Raw genomic sequence first — 17,485 nt, 5'->3', positions numbered from 1 at the left:
AATATGAATAAGAGATATGAGATAGGTTTAAAAAAAAGAGGAAGAAAAACCTAAAGCTAGAGAAAATTAAGTTTTGAAACTTACTTTGAAAAGCCACTACGTAACTGCCGGTCCTCTTGGTTTTTAAAAAGCGTCAATCACGATTTAATTTAATGGACCGTAAAAGAACGGCAAAGAGAATCTTTACTAATCTGATAAACTAATTAAATCCAAAATTTGAATCCAAAATGTATTTTCATTCCAAATGTTAATTTCCTTTTTACAGCTGCAAGATAAAATGTAAACATTATAGCCATTAAAAAACATCAGTTGTCCATTTAGTCAGGCATTAACCATTATTTCATTTATTTCTCGTTGCGGTCAAGTTTCTAATTCCATTAGCATTTTTTATAGAAAGTATTAAAAGGCTTTGCTTGTTTGGATAAAATGTTCTTAAAAATTGAAAGCGAATCAGAGAAAATGGAAGTCTTTGACTATTTATGTATTGGTCATAGCATTTTATTTTACTCTTATTACATTAAAACATTTCACACTTCATATTCCAAAAGACTGAGTCCATCTTCTTAAATAGGAACAAATAAATATTCACTTCTGTCGGCCAACAACCACTTTTAAACTTTCTCTTAACAGAAGCTTTCTTAGAACAAGGTTTAGAGAACACTTGGCCTGTTTCCCCTTGAAAGACACACAACATCATCTCACCTCACATACAAGCGTTCGCACATTCTTACAAACTATACTGCCTTAATCCTGTCATAATAAAAAGCAAAATAACAAATGCATTGATGCAAGTAGACCGGTTTATTGTTACTGTTGCGGTGGAAATACGTGACTGGGTGTTTTTACTCTATTTACCACCTCTTCCACATTAGGGAGATACATTTCCATCAAAACTTGCTAAATTATTTAAAAAAAAAAAAGAGAATGTGTAAAATATGCAAAACTGATGCTGGATGCCTGTTAAAAGCTTTTCTCACTAACTGGATAACTGCTGAAACCTTTCTACCCCTCCTTACAAATGTTTGCTGATCACAAACATAAAAAAAAAATGGCAACAATAGAGAAGAAACAGAAACAAAGTTTTACTTTAAGTGGATATGACAACTAGAAAATGCATGTAAACAGTAACTAACAACATATTGCACAGCTTTTACCAACAAGTCTGAATCCCTGATTATCACATGCTTGCCGCATTCATTTTCAAATGTAAACTACCACAGGTAATGTCCTTTCCAAGTGTCCTGTTTTGAAAGGATTTGAAATTGACATTGCAGTGAGACTTGAACATGGCTGTTCAGATGTGGGTTTGACTACCATCCGTGTGATTTGATCACACATGGACTATAGTGAAAACACGAATAAATACATTTAGAGCACGAGGCATTTTTAGGCCAAATTCACTGGGATCGAGGAAGCTCCTGGGCACGGCCAACGTGTGTATATAAACGCGTCTAACCAGAAACTATGCTGCCACTGGGATAACTACTCCAACTGTTTTTTTTGGACAGATGGGATTTGTTTTTCCCCTTAAACGTTCAATACCTCAATCTGTATACAGTATTCCTGTTCTCTTTAGGGTTTCATTTCCCTATTTCCTGTATTGTTAAATCATAAAAGAAAAGCAAATCTAAAAAAAAAAAAAATTGTCAAATGGTTGCATTTAAAGGAAATGTGAACCTGCAAATGTTCTGCTCATTACAAAGTGGAATGCAGGTTTAAAAACAAAAAGAAAATTAATCCTTAAAGCAGCCCAATTGCCTTTGGATCCTCCAGAACATCAAATACCAGTAGAGCCAACTAAAAGGCTTTAAAGAGCAGAAGATAAATTAACTGGTTCCGTAGCTCTAAAAATTCCCAATATGATACACTTTATATTAAACTGCAAAAGTACGCTGTCAAATTTGTGACGCTTTAAAATGGTAAAAGTAAAAAAACAAAGTATTTCCTGCTCACCCTCTAGGCAGATGGCATGAGTATCGTTGTACCTTTATAGCACCAGTGAGTTATTTACAACTTACACCGGTTGGGTGGAGAGGTTTTTATAATCCAGCCGTGAAAGAGACGCCACTTACCAGCCATGAGAAAAATAGAGTGGGACTATTCAGCAGCAGCTACAGAAGCTCCTCACAACATTAATTCCATACACTGATGCGTCGACTTTGTTGGTAAACAAAAGAAACACACAGGAAGATGAAAACACGGGTTGCAACAAAGAATCTAAAAAAATAAAGTTTTGTTAGTTCTTTGCATGTATAGTTTTTCCACACTTTTGGTTCAGTCTTGCTCAACACAATAGATATTTTCAAAGAAATTTAACAATGAAAAGGCTATGTACATGCAAAGCATTGCGTTTACTTATTTCAGCAAGCCAGAAGAGCTAAGTCAGTCATGAGAAAACAGGTCAGTCATGATGCACTGCAAGTATAGGCTGCCTGCAGATGGGGCAGGTGTTGTTTTCAGACAGCCAGCGGTCAATGCAGTGGATGTGAAACTCATGGGAGCATGGCAGGCGGCGCAGCTTGTTGCCCTGGGCATATTCGTTGATGCAGACACTGCATGCACGACCAATCTCGCCCTCCAGGCTGGCCTGACTGTATGTACGTGTGGATAGATTGTCAATCTGTTCTTTGGTCAGGCCTCTGGGATGATCATCGTCTTCGTCATCGTTAAGCAAAAAAAAGTGGGCCAACCTCAAGATGGGCAAGGTGCCGTTTTCTACTAGGTTGTTGGTGTCTCTATTGTTGGGCCGCCCATCAGTGGTGCTCACAACTGCTCCTCCAAGTCTGGCCTGCCCACCCTGGTCGTGGTCGACCCCCAGGGGCCCCACTCTCTCCTGAACAGTCTCCCCTGTTCCAACCTGGTTAGGTGCCGTTTCATTTGTATACAGATGACTTGAGGTACTATGAGTACCACTAGCATCTGTGGGAATAGGGGCAACATTTTCAGAATCAGCTTCCGTCTCCATCAAGGAGCTGAGCTCCCCAAATCCAGTCATAATCTGACGCAAGATGGAGCGTAGGGCGGTGGAATTGGGTTCTCCCAGGCCCGTCTCGCTGATGCGTCTTAGTGGAATCCGGATAGTGCTAACGTAGGTGCGGATCCCGGCCCGCTCAGAGCGAGAGATAGTTCGTCTGAATCCACCGCTGTCGCTTTCAAAGGTAACGGTGTTCTCAGCAACTCGTGCACGGGAGCGAGTTCTGCTTGCGATGCTGTCCCGATCACGGTTTTCACCTGGTCGAATCCTTCTCACCTGAAGGTCTAGCATGATCGTAGGGTGCCGTCTCAATGCGGAACCTCCACCAGCTCCAGAAACATGCGAACCATTCTCACGTTCTGCTGCGTCTGCTGACCCCGGCAGAGCAGCGGGTCCTGACACGGCTTCACCCGTGTCCATCAACACTGAGGTTGTGACAGTACTTGGCTCAACAGAATGAGTAGCAGAGCCGCTATTGCCACTGCTGGATGGTGGAGGATTACTTACAACATGTGTTCTTTGCAAAGGGGAGCGACTTCGTCTTGACACGCGAGGTGAGACCCCACTTCCTGCCGCAGACCTGCGCGCCCGACCTCTTGATCGAGTCCTACCTCCATCTGATTCATGTCCCATAACTGCGGCTTGTGACCCAGATGGTGTTGGCTGCTCTATTGGACAGTCTAGAGGAGGTGACGCATTACTATGCCCCTGTTCTACTTCTACATTCAAGAGCTGATGTCGAAAAGGTGTAGTGTGTTCAACAGGAAGATTTGGAAAAGTGTCAGGAGTTACAGAGGGGTGCAAAACGGTCCCCCTCCTTTGAACACCAACTGGGCTGGCTTCTGGGGAAAGTGCAGAGGGGTTCATTAAAAGTGAAGCACTACTACTGCGAGTACGCCGAGTCTGCATCCTTGTACTGATAGCTGGCCAAGAAGAAGGATATGGGGCTGGCCTTGATGCGACTGAAGAGCGATGGCTAGTTAAGGAGGAAACAGCATTAGTAGAGGGGGCAGCTGAGATGGGAGAGTTCAGTGGCCTCTCAACTGGGTCTGCAGTGTCCACAGGCTCATTATGTTCTCCTGGCTCTGGCTGGTCATGGTTTATGTTGATCTCCAGGCTGAAACGGAATTCCCCGCTGTTGGGGTTGGTCCGGCTGACAGCACGCCATGTTTGGTTGCCACTCTGTCCGCTTCGAGTGGCATTACCGGTACGTCTGAAGGTGTTAAGCCACTCGAGCAATGAATCACTATTTGATGTTTCTGCTCCAGCCTCTGTTCCCCCTGTACACAAATACATATACGTGTCTATGTATAGTAAAGTTATATATAAAAAAAACTAAAAAGAGTTGGGTTAAATGGTTAAATAAAGGTAGGAAAGCAGCTAATTTAAACAATTCATAATATTTACATTACCTAAAGTCAGTATAGCACAGTACAAAACAATTTTGTTAGTGTCATATTGTGAAATTTTTAAGCACACATTAGAAAATATTTATTTTTTTAAAAACTACTAAAGTTTGTATCTTAACTTCAAACTTTTAAAAAGTGAAAACAAGATGTTCATGGTCAAAGACTTGCAGCACTCCATCTCTCCATCCTTCCTACCTGTCCCTCTTCGCTCTGTAGCACCTCTCTGCTCTCCCTCATCACTACTGCTCTGATGCTCTCCAGCAGACACGGTCTGTGAGCGCTGCTCAGGGTGGGGTTGAGATGACACGCACTCCTTTGCTTCATCCAGACGCTGACGGAGCTCCTCTGCGGTCACGTCGCCTGTAAAACACACATGGTCCAGCAAATTCCCCAATCAATTTGATTCTGAATCACTATTTCTTGTTTCAGGTCAATAATTACACCACCCACACATTTAAAAAGCTATTTATGAGTTTCCACTCAGCTATGGATACAAATTTCACAATGTTAAAGCATAAAAAACAAATGTTTTTGCTTTAAAAATACAGGCAATGGTAACAAAATGACAAAGGAAAAGTTAATTTTTTATCTCATGAGTGAACTCAAATCAAAGTCAAATTCTTTAACACGGGTTCTGAAATAATACACACAGGCATATTTAGATCATTAGTGAGGCCATACCAGCTCCCATATGCAAACCAAAATTAGAAAATCATAAGTTAATGCAGTTCTGGCAATATTGGAAATATTATAAAACCAAACTGTCTGGGAGGAACTTCAATATCTCAGCATCTCATGAGATAACATGCAGCGTAAGACCAAGATATTCAAATATTAACCTAATGGTAATTTCTCTTAAATTAACATCAGGTTTTTCAAAATTACTGAAGGTCAAACAGTGTGACAGATGATGACTAAATGTAACAGATGAATAAGAGCACAGAGGCCGTGTTGCTTTGTTAGCTTGGAAGGAGAGAAATGTCTATTACAGTCATATGCAGCATTGTTTCAGTCCCACACATGCCAGTCTGAATGTAACTTTGTAGTAGTTCTACAAAAATGTTATGAAACTTTATGAACAGTATTATTTATTGTAAAAACCTAGATACTCACAATTAGGACTGGACCAAATGCCATAATAACTCAATCTTGTCTTAAAAGCACATGTGGTTTTGAGAATTTATGAAAAACATAAAAGTCGCAAATCCAACAAAGTTAAGCCATTTAACTGTAAAATTGTATCCGTACTAAAATATCTGCATCTCAGTCATAAAACAAATTCAGTTTATTTGCAAACATTTCCATTAAACATTGTAATTCAAAGAAAATTTACCAATGACTTTTGAGCATAAAAAGCTTTTTAAAAGCAGGTGTTAAAAAGAATGTGTTGCTAAAAATAAGTGGAAAAAATTAAATAAAGAGTTTAATTAAATCTATGTCACACTGTCATAAAAATTACATTGAAAGATCACAGCATGCAACTCAACTGACAACCCAGAGTCCATGTAATGTGTATGCCAATCCTCACCAGGGGTGCCCAGCAGGTTACCATCTCTCATGAGGCGGTACTCGTCTTCACTCAATTCATTTATGAAGTGATAATATGCTTCCTCCCGTCGAAGACGCTCTGCCTGCCTCTGCCGTTCATCTCCCCCACTGGGAGGGTCCATAACAAAGAAGAGTGCTGGAAGGCCCATGTGGAAGGGTGTCAGAGAAATGGACACGGTGAAGCAACATTTCACTTCAGTTCACAAAAATGTGGAACATTTATTCTAATGAAGTTAGACATGCTTCCAATCAGACAACATTAGTTCGTGACCATCAGTCTATATTCTTCTGTTTTATTCTTGTCTAAACAAATTTTAATTATACTTTATAATTTTACTGTTTTGTGGCCATACTATCCTAACTGTGATTCTTGTCAATGCTTTTCTAAAAGGTCTTTTTTGTGCATAAAATAAACTTGCCTCTCTAATACTTGTTATAATTTCTACTTAATTTACAAGAGTATTCAAGGTTCAACACTAATAGCAAAATCATTTGTGTATAGGACTAAGCAATATGGACAGCACAGTAGTATTAACATTTGTGGAAAAAAGGTATAGTCATATATGTTCTGCTGTAAAGGCCCAGCTATAATTTGCATAAATCACTGATCAAATGCCTGTGAGCGAGTATACATAAATAATAACCATGAATAGTATCCCCAAAAGGCCATGTCCAAATCATGTTGTTCAGCTGACTCTTAACCAATCACCGCCCCTGTTTGGTTTTAGTGGCAGGTCAAGTAACCAATCACCGTGCGACAGAGGCGGAAAATGAAACCTATTAAACGGAGATCTACTCCATGTAAACGCAGGACAAGGAAGGAAACACAAAGTCGTGAACAGCACTAAACAATAAAACGATTAAGATATTATACTGGGAATACACGTACGACAACACTTTAACGAGGCTGTTTGTTCTATATTTACTTCAAGACGCTACAATGTTGATTTAAACAAGCAACGCGTCAACTGCTAACTAGCATGCTAGTGATATAACGTCAGCTAGTAGTAGCAGCACTGAAGTCGACAGCCGTTTAGCTGAGAGGCAAAACCTCATAACGCACCACATATGCTGTTACAACAAGTTCGCCGGATATTGCACATATGATCTATCTTTATAGATAAATGGAAACCACATTAGGAAGTAGTGTCAGTAACATTTGCTTTAGAGAAGTACCTGACAAAGCAGCTGTAATGGAAGGTTCTCTCCGCTTTCCCCTTTCTCTCCGACCAAGATGGGACCAGCGGTGCTACATGACTCTGCTCGCCGGAAACAAAATTCCTTAACCCTTAGTTCCTACAAACACAGCTTTTTGTTTATTTCTTTGTTTGTTTGTAATCTTTTTTTAAGTTCCTTGTGATATTATTGACTGGTAAATTTGCTTCTAACATTGATTAAAAGATTAAACATGTTTTTTTTTCTTTTAGTCTACTGTATGCACCAACTGACATCCTTCGTCAGCAGCAAACTAAATGCTGTCTTTTTATTTTTATTTTTAGAATTAATATGCAAAATACAACAAAAATTGAGATTAAATAGAACAATTATGTTGAAAAAAACGGGGATGGCGTATGCATTACAAAACATACATTATAATATAGTAAAAATATTATATATATATATTATATAATTATATATTATATATAAAAATATATTAAAAGACAGACAACTTTCAAATATATTTTTTTTTGTTGTTGCTACTGTTAGAAATTGTACTCCAGTCAATCAAAAAATGTGTATGCATACAGGGAGACATTAGATTAACGAGGATAATTCTAGGTATTGTATTCTTTTTTTTGCTTGTTTGTTTAAATAGAAAATTGTGACTTCTCATGGCATTTCGGTGTGTATGTAAATAGCCTTATTTATGTACCATTTCACGTTTTTTCTCTTATAGAGGTTTTATGTATTTAAATACTTGTTTTCTTTTATGTTTGTTTTTAGGATTTATCAATAATTACTTTTAAAGATTACTATTTGTTGAACTGTAAAAACTAAACACTGGCAAGTGACTGCATAATAAAAGAAAGAATATCTGAAAAACCTTCCTCGGCTTTATTTGTTTGTTGTTCACCCACGTACTGATTTATTTATTTATTTATTTAAGTGCGAATATCCACGTGGTTGTGTATCTCTGCCATTCTCCTTTCTCTGCTGCAGGGGCTGTCTTTACGACACTTTGCGACAATGGCTGGCACGATTACGCCGTGGCTACAGACTGAATTGCGTCTCTTTGGAGAAGATACCGGCTGAGAGAAACGCAGAAACAACAGAAAGGAAATTGTAAAATCGGGCCTTTTTCAGCACGGATAATTGCCAATCTCCGCGCTTACCCATCGGAAGGTTATTTTCGAGCCCAAACCTCGATGTGGAAGCTGAGCTGAAGAAAGAAAGGGACCCGCTGGGAAGGCAACTAGCTGAAATAACCAAAAACCGAGCTCGTTGAGTCAAGGAGCCTAGTTGCCTCCCTAGCGACGCTTTAAAAAGAAAGGAAGAAACGCAGACATTCAGCCTCTGAAGTGGTGAAAAATGGACTATGACTTTAAACTGAAGCTGACCGGTGAACGAGAGCGCGTCGAGGACCTGTTTGAGTACGAAGGATGCAAAGTGGGAAGAGGCACCTACGGTCATGTGTACAAGGCGAAGAGAAAAGATGGGTGAGTTGATGACCAACAAGGCCTCCAGCCGCTGAACCCTGCGCCAGCCCCCTCCCGCTCCATTTAAACCACTTTAGTTTGCCCCCTTTCGCGGTGGAGGAAGCGTGCTGCAGACAAAAACAGCAATAGCAGAGTGTTAAAAAGCCCACACTAGGATGCTGAGGAAGCTTTGTGTAGCAGCACTACTAGCTTAAATGAGGAGTGACATTTTCTCTCATGGATGGGAGGCTAATTTAGCAGGAATATATTTGCAACCATTGCATGCAGCTTTGTGGTTGGTTCTGTGTGAGCATCATTAAATTGTATTAGTTAAGGTTAGATCTAATTAAATTGATATTGTACTTATTGTGGTTCTCAGGTCTTGTTTATCATAATCCACACACATTTAATTATGAATTTGATTATGATTTTCCAGTGGAAATAAAGGTTTATTGGCAGTATAGATGTGTCTGAGATCAGTTTTTTAAACTAATATTTAGACAGGAAATTAAGCTTCAATAATAATTATTTTTTAGGGGACATATTTTTTCTAGTAGTGACACTGGGATTTGTTATTTATGTTGTTAATGTTAAAGCAACACTTGAGCTTTTAAAGTGCAACTTTCCGATGTGGTCCCTAGCTTTATCTGGCCCTAACCTGGGTTAAAGCAGCAACTTCCTGGCCCACACAAGGCGCATTACCCTAAAGGAGAAAATCTGGACAGCAGAACCATAGAAAGAAGCTTTGAGATGTTTGTGTTACTGTTGTTTATGAGACACCGTGGGCTGCAGAATCTTTCCAACTACAAAGTGTGGATTTATAAGATAATTTAGGCCAAGAGGAGGAACGATATTCAAGAGTGAGCCAGTCCCAGAGCTCTGTTTGTCCCTCCCAGCTGCCAGAAACCGCCTGTTTCCTCTCCCCCTTTATTGTTTAGAGCCTCAGAGGTGAGCTTGATTACACAAATCTGGAGGTAATGCAGCTCAGCCTCTTCACCAGCTCCCCACACCAGCTGCCAAGTGCCCCCCTCCCGTCCTTTATTTTTGTTTTCTGTGCATAGAGCTTTCTGGGGGCCTGCTGTCTGGCCTGGTGTTGATGTGCTGGATTTTTCTGTTTTTAGGAAGGATGATAAAGACTACGCCCTCAAGCAGATAGAAGGCACTGGCATCTCCATGTCAGCCTGCAGAGAGATTGCAGTAAGGGCTTTTTCCCACTGGTTAATACATTTATGCCATTCTTTTCATTTAGAATATTTTTGTTTTAACCACTCATTAAATGAAACCAAAATTGGTTTATTGCATTTATTCATTTGTAAAATAAGTTCATAATCATCCTAAACTTTAAATAAGACAAATTAAGATATTTCATTGAAAGGACATTTGTGTTTATTGGATTAAAATGTTTCAAAATGCACTACAATATGTCCTTAGTGTGACATCTGACCATATTAGCAGCTTTCTGTCCCTTGAATCCTTTTACGTCTAAACTTAAAGGGATAGAACACCAAAATGTTTTTTTTTCTTGTGATTTAAATAAAGATTAGCTGTTTTCAACAAGGACAAAGAAAATGAAGCAGGCTTTGCATAAAATGCTTGTTTAGCTCGCTCCACCCCATCTCAAAAAGCCATTTGTGACTTTTAACATTACATTTAGCAGCTAGTTACCCATCATTCTTCCTGTACATGCTGGATACTGGTGGAATAGTCAGACATGAAAAAGGAAATTATTAATTTAAGTTGAACAAAACCCCTTAAAGATCATTTACTCGCTGCTTACCAGCACTGAAAATCATATTTGTGTTCAAAAATCGAAAGTCTGGGTTGGCATTCTCTCACTTTGGTTGTTGCCAGATTATTTATTTATCGTCTTTGCAGGTCAGAGGCTTGTTCAAGTACCGAAAGAACTGTTCTAGAAGCACCAAGCTCAGGGAATGTTTGGCAACTACATTTTTTTTCTGAGGCCATAGTAATTGCTGAAGATCACCTCAAACATGCAATACTTTCTGCCTGGTAGTTTTATTGTCTAAAATTGCAACCAGAGAGTGCTGGGATTAACAAACGCACAGCTCCTGCCTGCAGTTTATCACAGCCATGCTGACTCTGACTTTACTCCATAAACAGGCTCCCATCTGTCAAATCTATCAGAATATTTCTTGGTCGTCAGGTAAACAAAAGCTGGAAGGTGTTTGGAATATTTTATGTATGTTTGTGGCGCGTTCAAAATGTTTTGAACTTACAGGCTAACTCAAACACTTTATAGGCATTCATTAATTGTAAGGTTTATCTGCTTTTGGTAGATCGTGCAGGTAATACCTGATTTTCGTTTTATTTTCGGAAATGTTTCTGGTCTGTGTGTTTTTGTCGTTCCTGATTTATGCCATGGAGCTGAAGGGTTTTATGTTGCAGCTGCTGCGGGAGCTGAAGCACCCCAATGTCATCTCCCTGCAGAAGGTTTTCCTGTCACACGCGGACCGTAAAGTATGGCTGCTCTTTGACTATGCGGAGCATGATCTCTGGGTAAAATGGAAACACACACTGGAACTGCACTACTCATCAATCACACTACTGCTGTGCGAGGGGAGAGCCAATACGATGTTTTTCTACTTTAACTTTTTTCACAAGTAACAAATCCCCACCTATGCTCAACGATATGTTACATAAATTACACTGCACGTCAGTACTTTGAAGATTTTTCTCTACACGCGGGAATGCGCCCCTTTGATGCTTCACACTTCAGAAAGAAAAAAACAACAACACTCCAGTCTGTTGGTGTCATGAGAAGAATTACTTTGCTTTTTGGTAGTTAAACCCTTTTCCATTTAAGTAAGCAGTTACGACTGGCAGAGAATGTAAGTGAAATACCTTTTACTGCCGCAGAGCTGCAACACTTGCATTCCCCCTCCACAGAAGTGGAAACACATGCTTAAACCATATTGCCTGTAGAACACACATGTCAGTGTGTGGATCTGTAGAAAAGAGTCCATTTTGGTAAATGTGCTCATTCATGGTACAGCTGCTGTTTTCTTGTCTTCCCGTAGCACATTATAAAGTTTCACAGAGCATCCAAGGCCAACAAGAAGCCGCTTCAGCTTCCCAGAGGAATGGTGAAGTCTCTGCTCTACCAGATTCTGGATGGCATCCATTACCTCCATGCCAACTGGGTCCTACACAGAGACCTTGTAAGAGGATTGGGGTTTAGGAGGGTGAAGGTTTTTTAGCTAAAATAGAAAGAAAAAAACCAAAGTAAAGAAAAAAAAATGGATTAAATGTAAAAACAGCGTGGGTTTAGTGCAAATTACCACTTATCCTTTAAAATGCTAAATAGTGCTGACCTTCTTTAACTGATATAGGCTTCTTTTCATATAATATTTCTCCTTTTGTTTTTCTCAGAAAATATAGCACCTGAGCTTAATTTACAAAAAAAGCTAATACAGCTTATGAAGTTTTGATTTTGTCCACTAGAGGGCAGCAACAAATAGTTTTTGTTTAATGCATTTACTTTTACAGTGAAAGTCAAGTTCACAAATTGGACTAAACAACAACAAAAAAGAGACAGTTGCTGTTGCTTATCTTGTTCAAATTTTACTGTAACTTATTGTTTTTTTTATTGCCCTATTTAGAAACCTGCTAATATTTTAGTGATGGGAGAAGGGCCTGAGAGGGGCAGAGTAAAGATCGGTATGCATCACTGGACATTTACAAATTGCCTACAATGGTTAAGACTTCCTTTTAATTTTACTCAAAACATGCCTGTTGTGCAGCCGATATGGGGTTTGCTCGTCTTTTCAATTCACCGCTGAAGCCTTTAGCCGACCTGGACCCCGTGGTAGTCACTTTCTGGTACAGAGCACCTGAACTGCTGCTGGGAGCCCGGCACTACACCAAAGCCATCGGTGAGATAGTCTTCTCTAAAGCTTTGTGACCGTTTTAGGCGAAACCATGAATCATGGATCCATTTGTTCCCTTTTTTCTGCTAGACATTTGGGCAATTGGCTGCATTTTCGCGGAGCTGCTGACATCTGAACCCATATTCCACTGTCGCCAGGAGGACATCAAGACTAGCAACCCCTACCACCATGACCAACTGGACCGCATCTTTAATGTCATGGGCTTTCCTGCTGGTAAGATTCAGCTGCGATCAGAATTCATGGGGAAAATATGTTGCATCTGCTTTTTGCCTCTCCAGTATAGAAATAACGTTTAAAAACTTTACCTCCATCTTTGAAATTTTTTTATTTATTTGCTTCTGATGTTGCTGACTTCTGAAGTTGGTAATGCAGTCTGTGGGTTGTGAACATCAGCCTTCAGACTCTAAAATGTAAAACCTTTTAGTTGGGGGGCTACATTTGTACCAATAATTTCCACTTCACTTGATCTGATTTTTTTCTTTTTCCCTTCAGTCATTTCAACTGTGATCAAAGTCTAATACAGAAATCAAATGGACAGATTGCTGTTATGTTTACAGAAAATCAGCAAGTTTATATTTTTAGATTTTATTTGCTAGTTTACTGAAAAGAGAGTCAAAAAAGCACCACTTCTCAGTTAAAAAATAGAGAATGGCTTGTAAGTTGAAGGGTACAAAAGTATACTTAAAAAGTGCAGTTTATGAAGTAAATGAGGGAATGTCACTGCATTTCCCCTCATCTAACAGATAAAGATTGGGAAGACATCAAAAAGATGCCAGAGCACTCCACACTCATGAAAGACTTTCGGAGGAACACGTGAGTCTTTTTTCATTTTTTGCTTCAGCAAAGTGAAAGAAACATTGGATTTTTCCTCAAGATAATATAGCAAGTGCATAAATATTCCTAAAAATGTGTCTTGATTTCACTAAAAGAAATTTTAAAAAAAGTTACTTCTAATCTAATTGCAGATACACAAACTGCAGCCTTATAAAGTACATGGAAAAACATAAAGTCAAACCAGACAGTAAAGCATTCCACTTGGTGAGTTCAAAGCCTCAGTAATGGAACTTTCTTAACTTGTATTTCTGTTTTTGAGACTCTGGCTGTGTGTTTCACTACAGCTCCAAAAGCTTTTGACCATGGACCCCATCCGCAGAATCACTTCTGAGCAGGCGATGCAGGACCCTTACTTTTTCGAGGAACCCTTACCCACATCTGAGTGAGTTACAGCAAATACGAGTTTATTCCCAGTGTGTGTGTGTGTGTGTGTGTGTTGTGCGAGCTCTTCACTCGGCTCGCATGATCAAGGGACCTCTTGGAAACGTCTCATCACTAGTTGGATCTGAGACGGGGGAATAAATGTTTGAAGATGATAGATTATTTTGCCTTTTTTCTCTGCAGTGTGTTCGCCGGATGTCAGATTCCTTATCCCAAGAGGGAATTCCTGACAGAAGAGGAGCCAGAAGACAAAGCGGACAAAGTAAAAATCTGTTGTTTATTCAAATAGTTTTTTGTTTTTTTTAAGAACTTTGTGTCCAGACAAATAATGGAAACATGTACATACAGCAAAACGTTGGTGTAAAACTATAATGATCTTTTTTTTGGGGGGGGGGCTTTTATTTTAGAAAAACCAGCAGCAGCAACAAGGAAATAACCACACAAATGGGGCGGGGCACACAGGCAACCCAGAAAACAGCCATGCACAGGGCCCTCCTCTGAAGAAAGTGAGAGTTGTCCCGCCCACCACTACCTCAGGTGGCCTCATCATCCCCCCAGACTACCAGGTAAACCATGCATCTACCACCACCATGCCCGCCTCCTCTTTCTAAGCCATGTTCAAACCTCCAGCTCTTCTGCATTGGTAAATGGGTGTTATACCATGGTGAATTCTCGATTCTGATGGGCTGCTGGATGTGCATTAAAAAGTGATATACCACAGTGATATACCACTAAAAGAGAAGTTCCGGTCACATAACATAAATGTTCTGTATCACTTCGCTGGCTTCTTTAAAACTATTATCATGTGGACAAAAAGAGTTGAACTTTCTCTTTGAACTGATGCTTTATTTAACACATCGTGACGATCAGCATATATATCGCTTCGCTTTGCCGCCGCACTCAAGGTCAGCGCCGGCGGAGCAGGAAAAAGGAAGCACTTATGGAAAAAAGACGGTGTGCCAGTGTCGATTAGAAAAAGTGTTGTTCTCCTATTACTTGCACATTTTTTAGTGAATCCTGTGAAAATTTAACGCATGCATCCATGGCTAGAACTCAACAACTTTATATAACATTGGATACGAAAATACAAGGAATGTGGGCATGGTTGGCAAAAAACCTCTGTTGCTAAGGAAATTTAAAAGTTTATTTTATTTTTATTTATCTGAAACCAAATTCGATCTGTTCGTTATCCTTAGGCGACCCAAATATAAAATGGTTGCTGTGGAGATAAAACCAACAGAAAAGCCGCCATTTAAAAAAATAAAAAATAAAGTGGATTTTAACTCAACTTATCACATGCAGCTCTTACCATTTTTAGAATCTTAAGCAATGTGGTTTGCTGAATCAGTTGATGATGCTGATGGCAAATCTATAGCACTTTTAGCCACATGCAGCTCAAACAGCTTTGCAGAAAGAGAAGGGGAAGTCAGATGTGCGTAGTAGCTGCTCAGTAAGTGAGGTTTAGTCACAGGTGAGAGCGCCGGTGGCGCCTAGACCCGGGCAGCAAGGGTGGCGGTGTTGCATAGAGGCGGGCAGCACTTTTGAAAAAAATCTTTTAAACATTGTGGTTACTGCCTCCTTGTGACCAGATTTTAAAAAAAATCTACATCTGCACAGCTATATTTTTATAAGCGCATAAAACTTTTTGTGTGAATGCAGCTCTTGGAACAAAATGTAAAGTTTCCTTCGTTTTTCTCCTCTATTCCTGTAGCGCCAGAATCAGCATGCTGCCTACCAGAACCCTGGACCAAGCACATCACTGCCCCAAAGCAGCATGGGATACTCCTCTACCTCCCAACAGCCACCCCAGTACTCCCAACACCCTCGCTACTGAACCCCCCCGCCCCTTAAACACAAACACACACTTACATGCACACACAAATTCCTACACGTGGGTACACATAGCCCTCACCACACCCAGCTGAATGAATGTACTGAGGGACGCGGGGAAGTTCAAGGCGGCAAACCTTGTCACTCTTCATCTTGCCTCACACACAGAGGACATCGTCTCTGCAGCAGTCTATTGACCACACCACAACCCCAGTGTTAGAAACCCAGCATAGAGCAAAGCCTGATCAGCAGAAGACAAGGTGGGAGGATGAACGAATAAAGGGTTGTTTTCCACCAGTTTGCATTACTTGGACGTAGTAAACTAACCTAAAGAAGATGGCTCGGTTTGAACAGCGCACACACAGCAAAAACATCTTGTCCTCTCCTCCCTCCTCTGCTTCAAACGTTTTTTTTCTATCTACACCTGAACCCAGCCGTCTTTCCGTCAGAACCTGGATGCGACCGAAAGCTGCTATGTGACTGCCAGCGTTGACAGATTCCCAGTCCGTCTGTCCTCCTGTCCGTTTTGGTTTTGCTTGTACGGTCCTGTAAGGGCCTCAGCTTAGGACTGAACTGAGCTGCTGTGAATCCTGCTTGGAGGATGTGGAGACGCCACAGCTGTGGTGTCCAGTTTTTTTTCCAGACAAGACAAAAAAAAAGATTTTAGTAGTTTATAATTTAATCCATTTTCATGGTTTTGTTTTGATGGCAAAAGCAGCTCGCGTGAGTTGAGCACTTTGCTTCTGCTGTACGCAGTGTGTGAGTCTTACAATATGATGACAGAACCAAGCAATCGCATTGAGGATGGCAGATGGAACCTGCATTGTACTGTATTGTATTGAAATATTTTACATGGAGCAAGTATCCTGACAATAAAAATGGAAAAATTCACTTGGTTGATTTTTTTATTTTTATTTTATTTATTTCTTTAGTGCAATTGCAGCATTTCTGTATTGTTTATGGTAGCACAATTCTGTTCAATAGTTTTAAGAATGAGCTGCAAGCAAAACATTACATTTATTTGGTCGCTGTTAATTCATCAATCCAGATTATTTAAAAAAAAACACCTTAGTGAACAAAAAAACAACTATAAAATAGTCTAATGCTAGAAAAGTAAAAACAGCTAAAATGGTATTAAAATAAAATAATAAAATGCATAACTGCAGTAGAAAGGGATGAAGAAATTAGAATAATTTTAATTAAATAGATATAAAATATTCTAAACTCTATAAAGTTTCTAGGATCCACAACTTAAAGAGATTTAGGAAACGCCTACAAAGAGATGTCATGTTTTGTGCTTTATAACTAGTTTTGAAGCAAAGATTGTATACATTTAACCACCTATGAGCCTTTCCAACCCTAATATTGTTAAAAATACAAATGTTTCTAAAGAAAGTCAAACATTTAAATTCACTTTAAATTTTTTAGGTACCAAATTTAACACACATTAATTTTGGGGGCTACCTTTTTCAAAACTTGTCCATCTTCCCAGGAACATTATAACTGAGGAACAACTACTTTATCCACCATGTGAACTAAACAAAAAAAGATGACCTTGGTTCAAAGATTTTCAAAATAAACCCCCTGACCATTGAGTCTTTTTTTTTCTAGAATACAATCTGGCCTTTTTAAACAAATAAATAAATAGCCCTTGTTGCATTATTTTTTTTAACCAGCTGCCAAAGGGAAATCACAGCACTTAACAGTCTATGTCTAATCTTTTAAAGTTCTTAGACTCAACAAAATCTTTAAAAATAAAAAAAGAAAGAACAGCTGGCTTTGGATTGTTTTTGCCTACACATCCACTGTGGATCTGAGTGTCCTCTCACTGCACCTCTTCCTGTAGGATGCTGGCCAAACTATTTTTGTAATACAATACTTTTCCATCCCATGTGTGTGTGTTTTTTTTTTATCACGGTGACACCTTTCTAAGTCCTCCATAGATAATATTTTTTCATTTAACTA

At 39.5% G+C, this 17,485-nt stretch overlaps 2 protein-coding genes across 2 annotated transcripts; one reads left to right on the top strand and one right to left on the bottom strand.

Moving 5' to 3' along the window:
• Positions 1–476: 476 nt before the first annotated feature.
• rnf6 (ring finger protein (C3H2C3 type) 6) lies at positions 477–7,246 on the bottom strand. Its single transcript, XM_011488928.4, has 4 exons — positions 7,108–7,246; positions 5,912–6,067; positions 4,579–4,743; positions 477–4,254 (listed from the first exon to the last, which is right to left on the bottom strand). Exons 2-4 carry the CDS (start codon positions 6,051–6,053, stop codon positions 2,402–2,404), a joined length of 2,160 nt encoding a protein of 719 aa, XP_011487230.1. The 5' UTR covers positions 6,054–6,067; positions 7,108–7,246; the 3' UTR covers positions 477–2,401.
• Positions 7,247–8,037: 791 nt separating this feature from the next.
• Positions 8,038–16,411, top strand: cdk8 (cyclin dependent kinase 8). The gene is made up of 13 exons (XM_004081058.4): positions 8,038–8,588; positions 9,689–9,764; positions 10,974–11,084; positions 11,606–11,746; positions 12,188–12,245; positions 12,329–12,460; positions 12,545–12,688; positions 13,219–13,288; positions 13,441–13,513; positions 13,594–13,691; positions 13,874–13,952; positions 14,098–14,256; positions 15,402–16,411. Exons 1-13 carry the CDS (start codon positions 8,461–8,463, stop codon positions 15,522–15,524), a joined length of 1,392 nt encoding a protein of 463 aa, XP_004081106.1. The 5' UTR covers positions 8,038–8,460; the 3' UTR covers positions 15,525–16,411.
• The last annotated feature ends 1,074 nt before the right edge of the window (positions 16,412–17,485 follow it).

This window comes from Oryzias latipes, chromosome 20 (assembly GCF_053564925.1).
Source record: "Oryzias latipes strain Hd-rR chromosome 20, Olatipes_Hd-rR_3.1".
NCBI classification, from domain to species: Eukaryota; Metazoa; Chordata; class Actinopteri; order Beloniformes; family Adrianichthyidae; genus Oryzias; species Oryzias latipes.
This window is presented reverse-complemented; position numbering and strand designations above follow the sequence as displayed.

Excerpts from the sequence above, each read along its gene's own strand:
- rnf6 (XM_011488928.4), bottom strand. The coding sequence starts at position 6,053 with ATGGACCCTCCCAGTGGGGGAGATGAACGGCAGAGGCAGGCAGAGCGT. Across the intron at positions 4,744-5,911 it reads TAACCTGCTGGGCACCCCTG|GCGACGTGACCGCAGAGGAG; the intron begins GTGAGGATTGGC and ends TGTGTTTTACAG. Across the intron at positions 4,255-4,578 it reads TACAGAGCGAAGAGGGACAG|GGGGAACAGAGGCTGGAGCA; the intron begins GTAGGAAGGATG and ends ATTTGTGTACAG.
- cdk8 (XM_004081058.4), top strand. The coding sequence starts at position 8,461 with ATGGACTATGACTTTAAACTGAAGCTGACCGGTGAACGAGAGCGCGTC. Across the intron at positions 9,765-10,973 it reads CAGCCTGCAGAGAGATTGCA|CTGCTGCGGGAGCTGAAGCA; the intron begins GTAAGGGCTTTT and ends TTTATGTTGCAG. Across the intron at positions 13,289-13,440 it reads AAAGACTTTCGGAGGAACAC|ATACACAAACTGCAGCCTTA; the intron begins GTGAGTCTTTTT and ends ATCTAATTGCAG.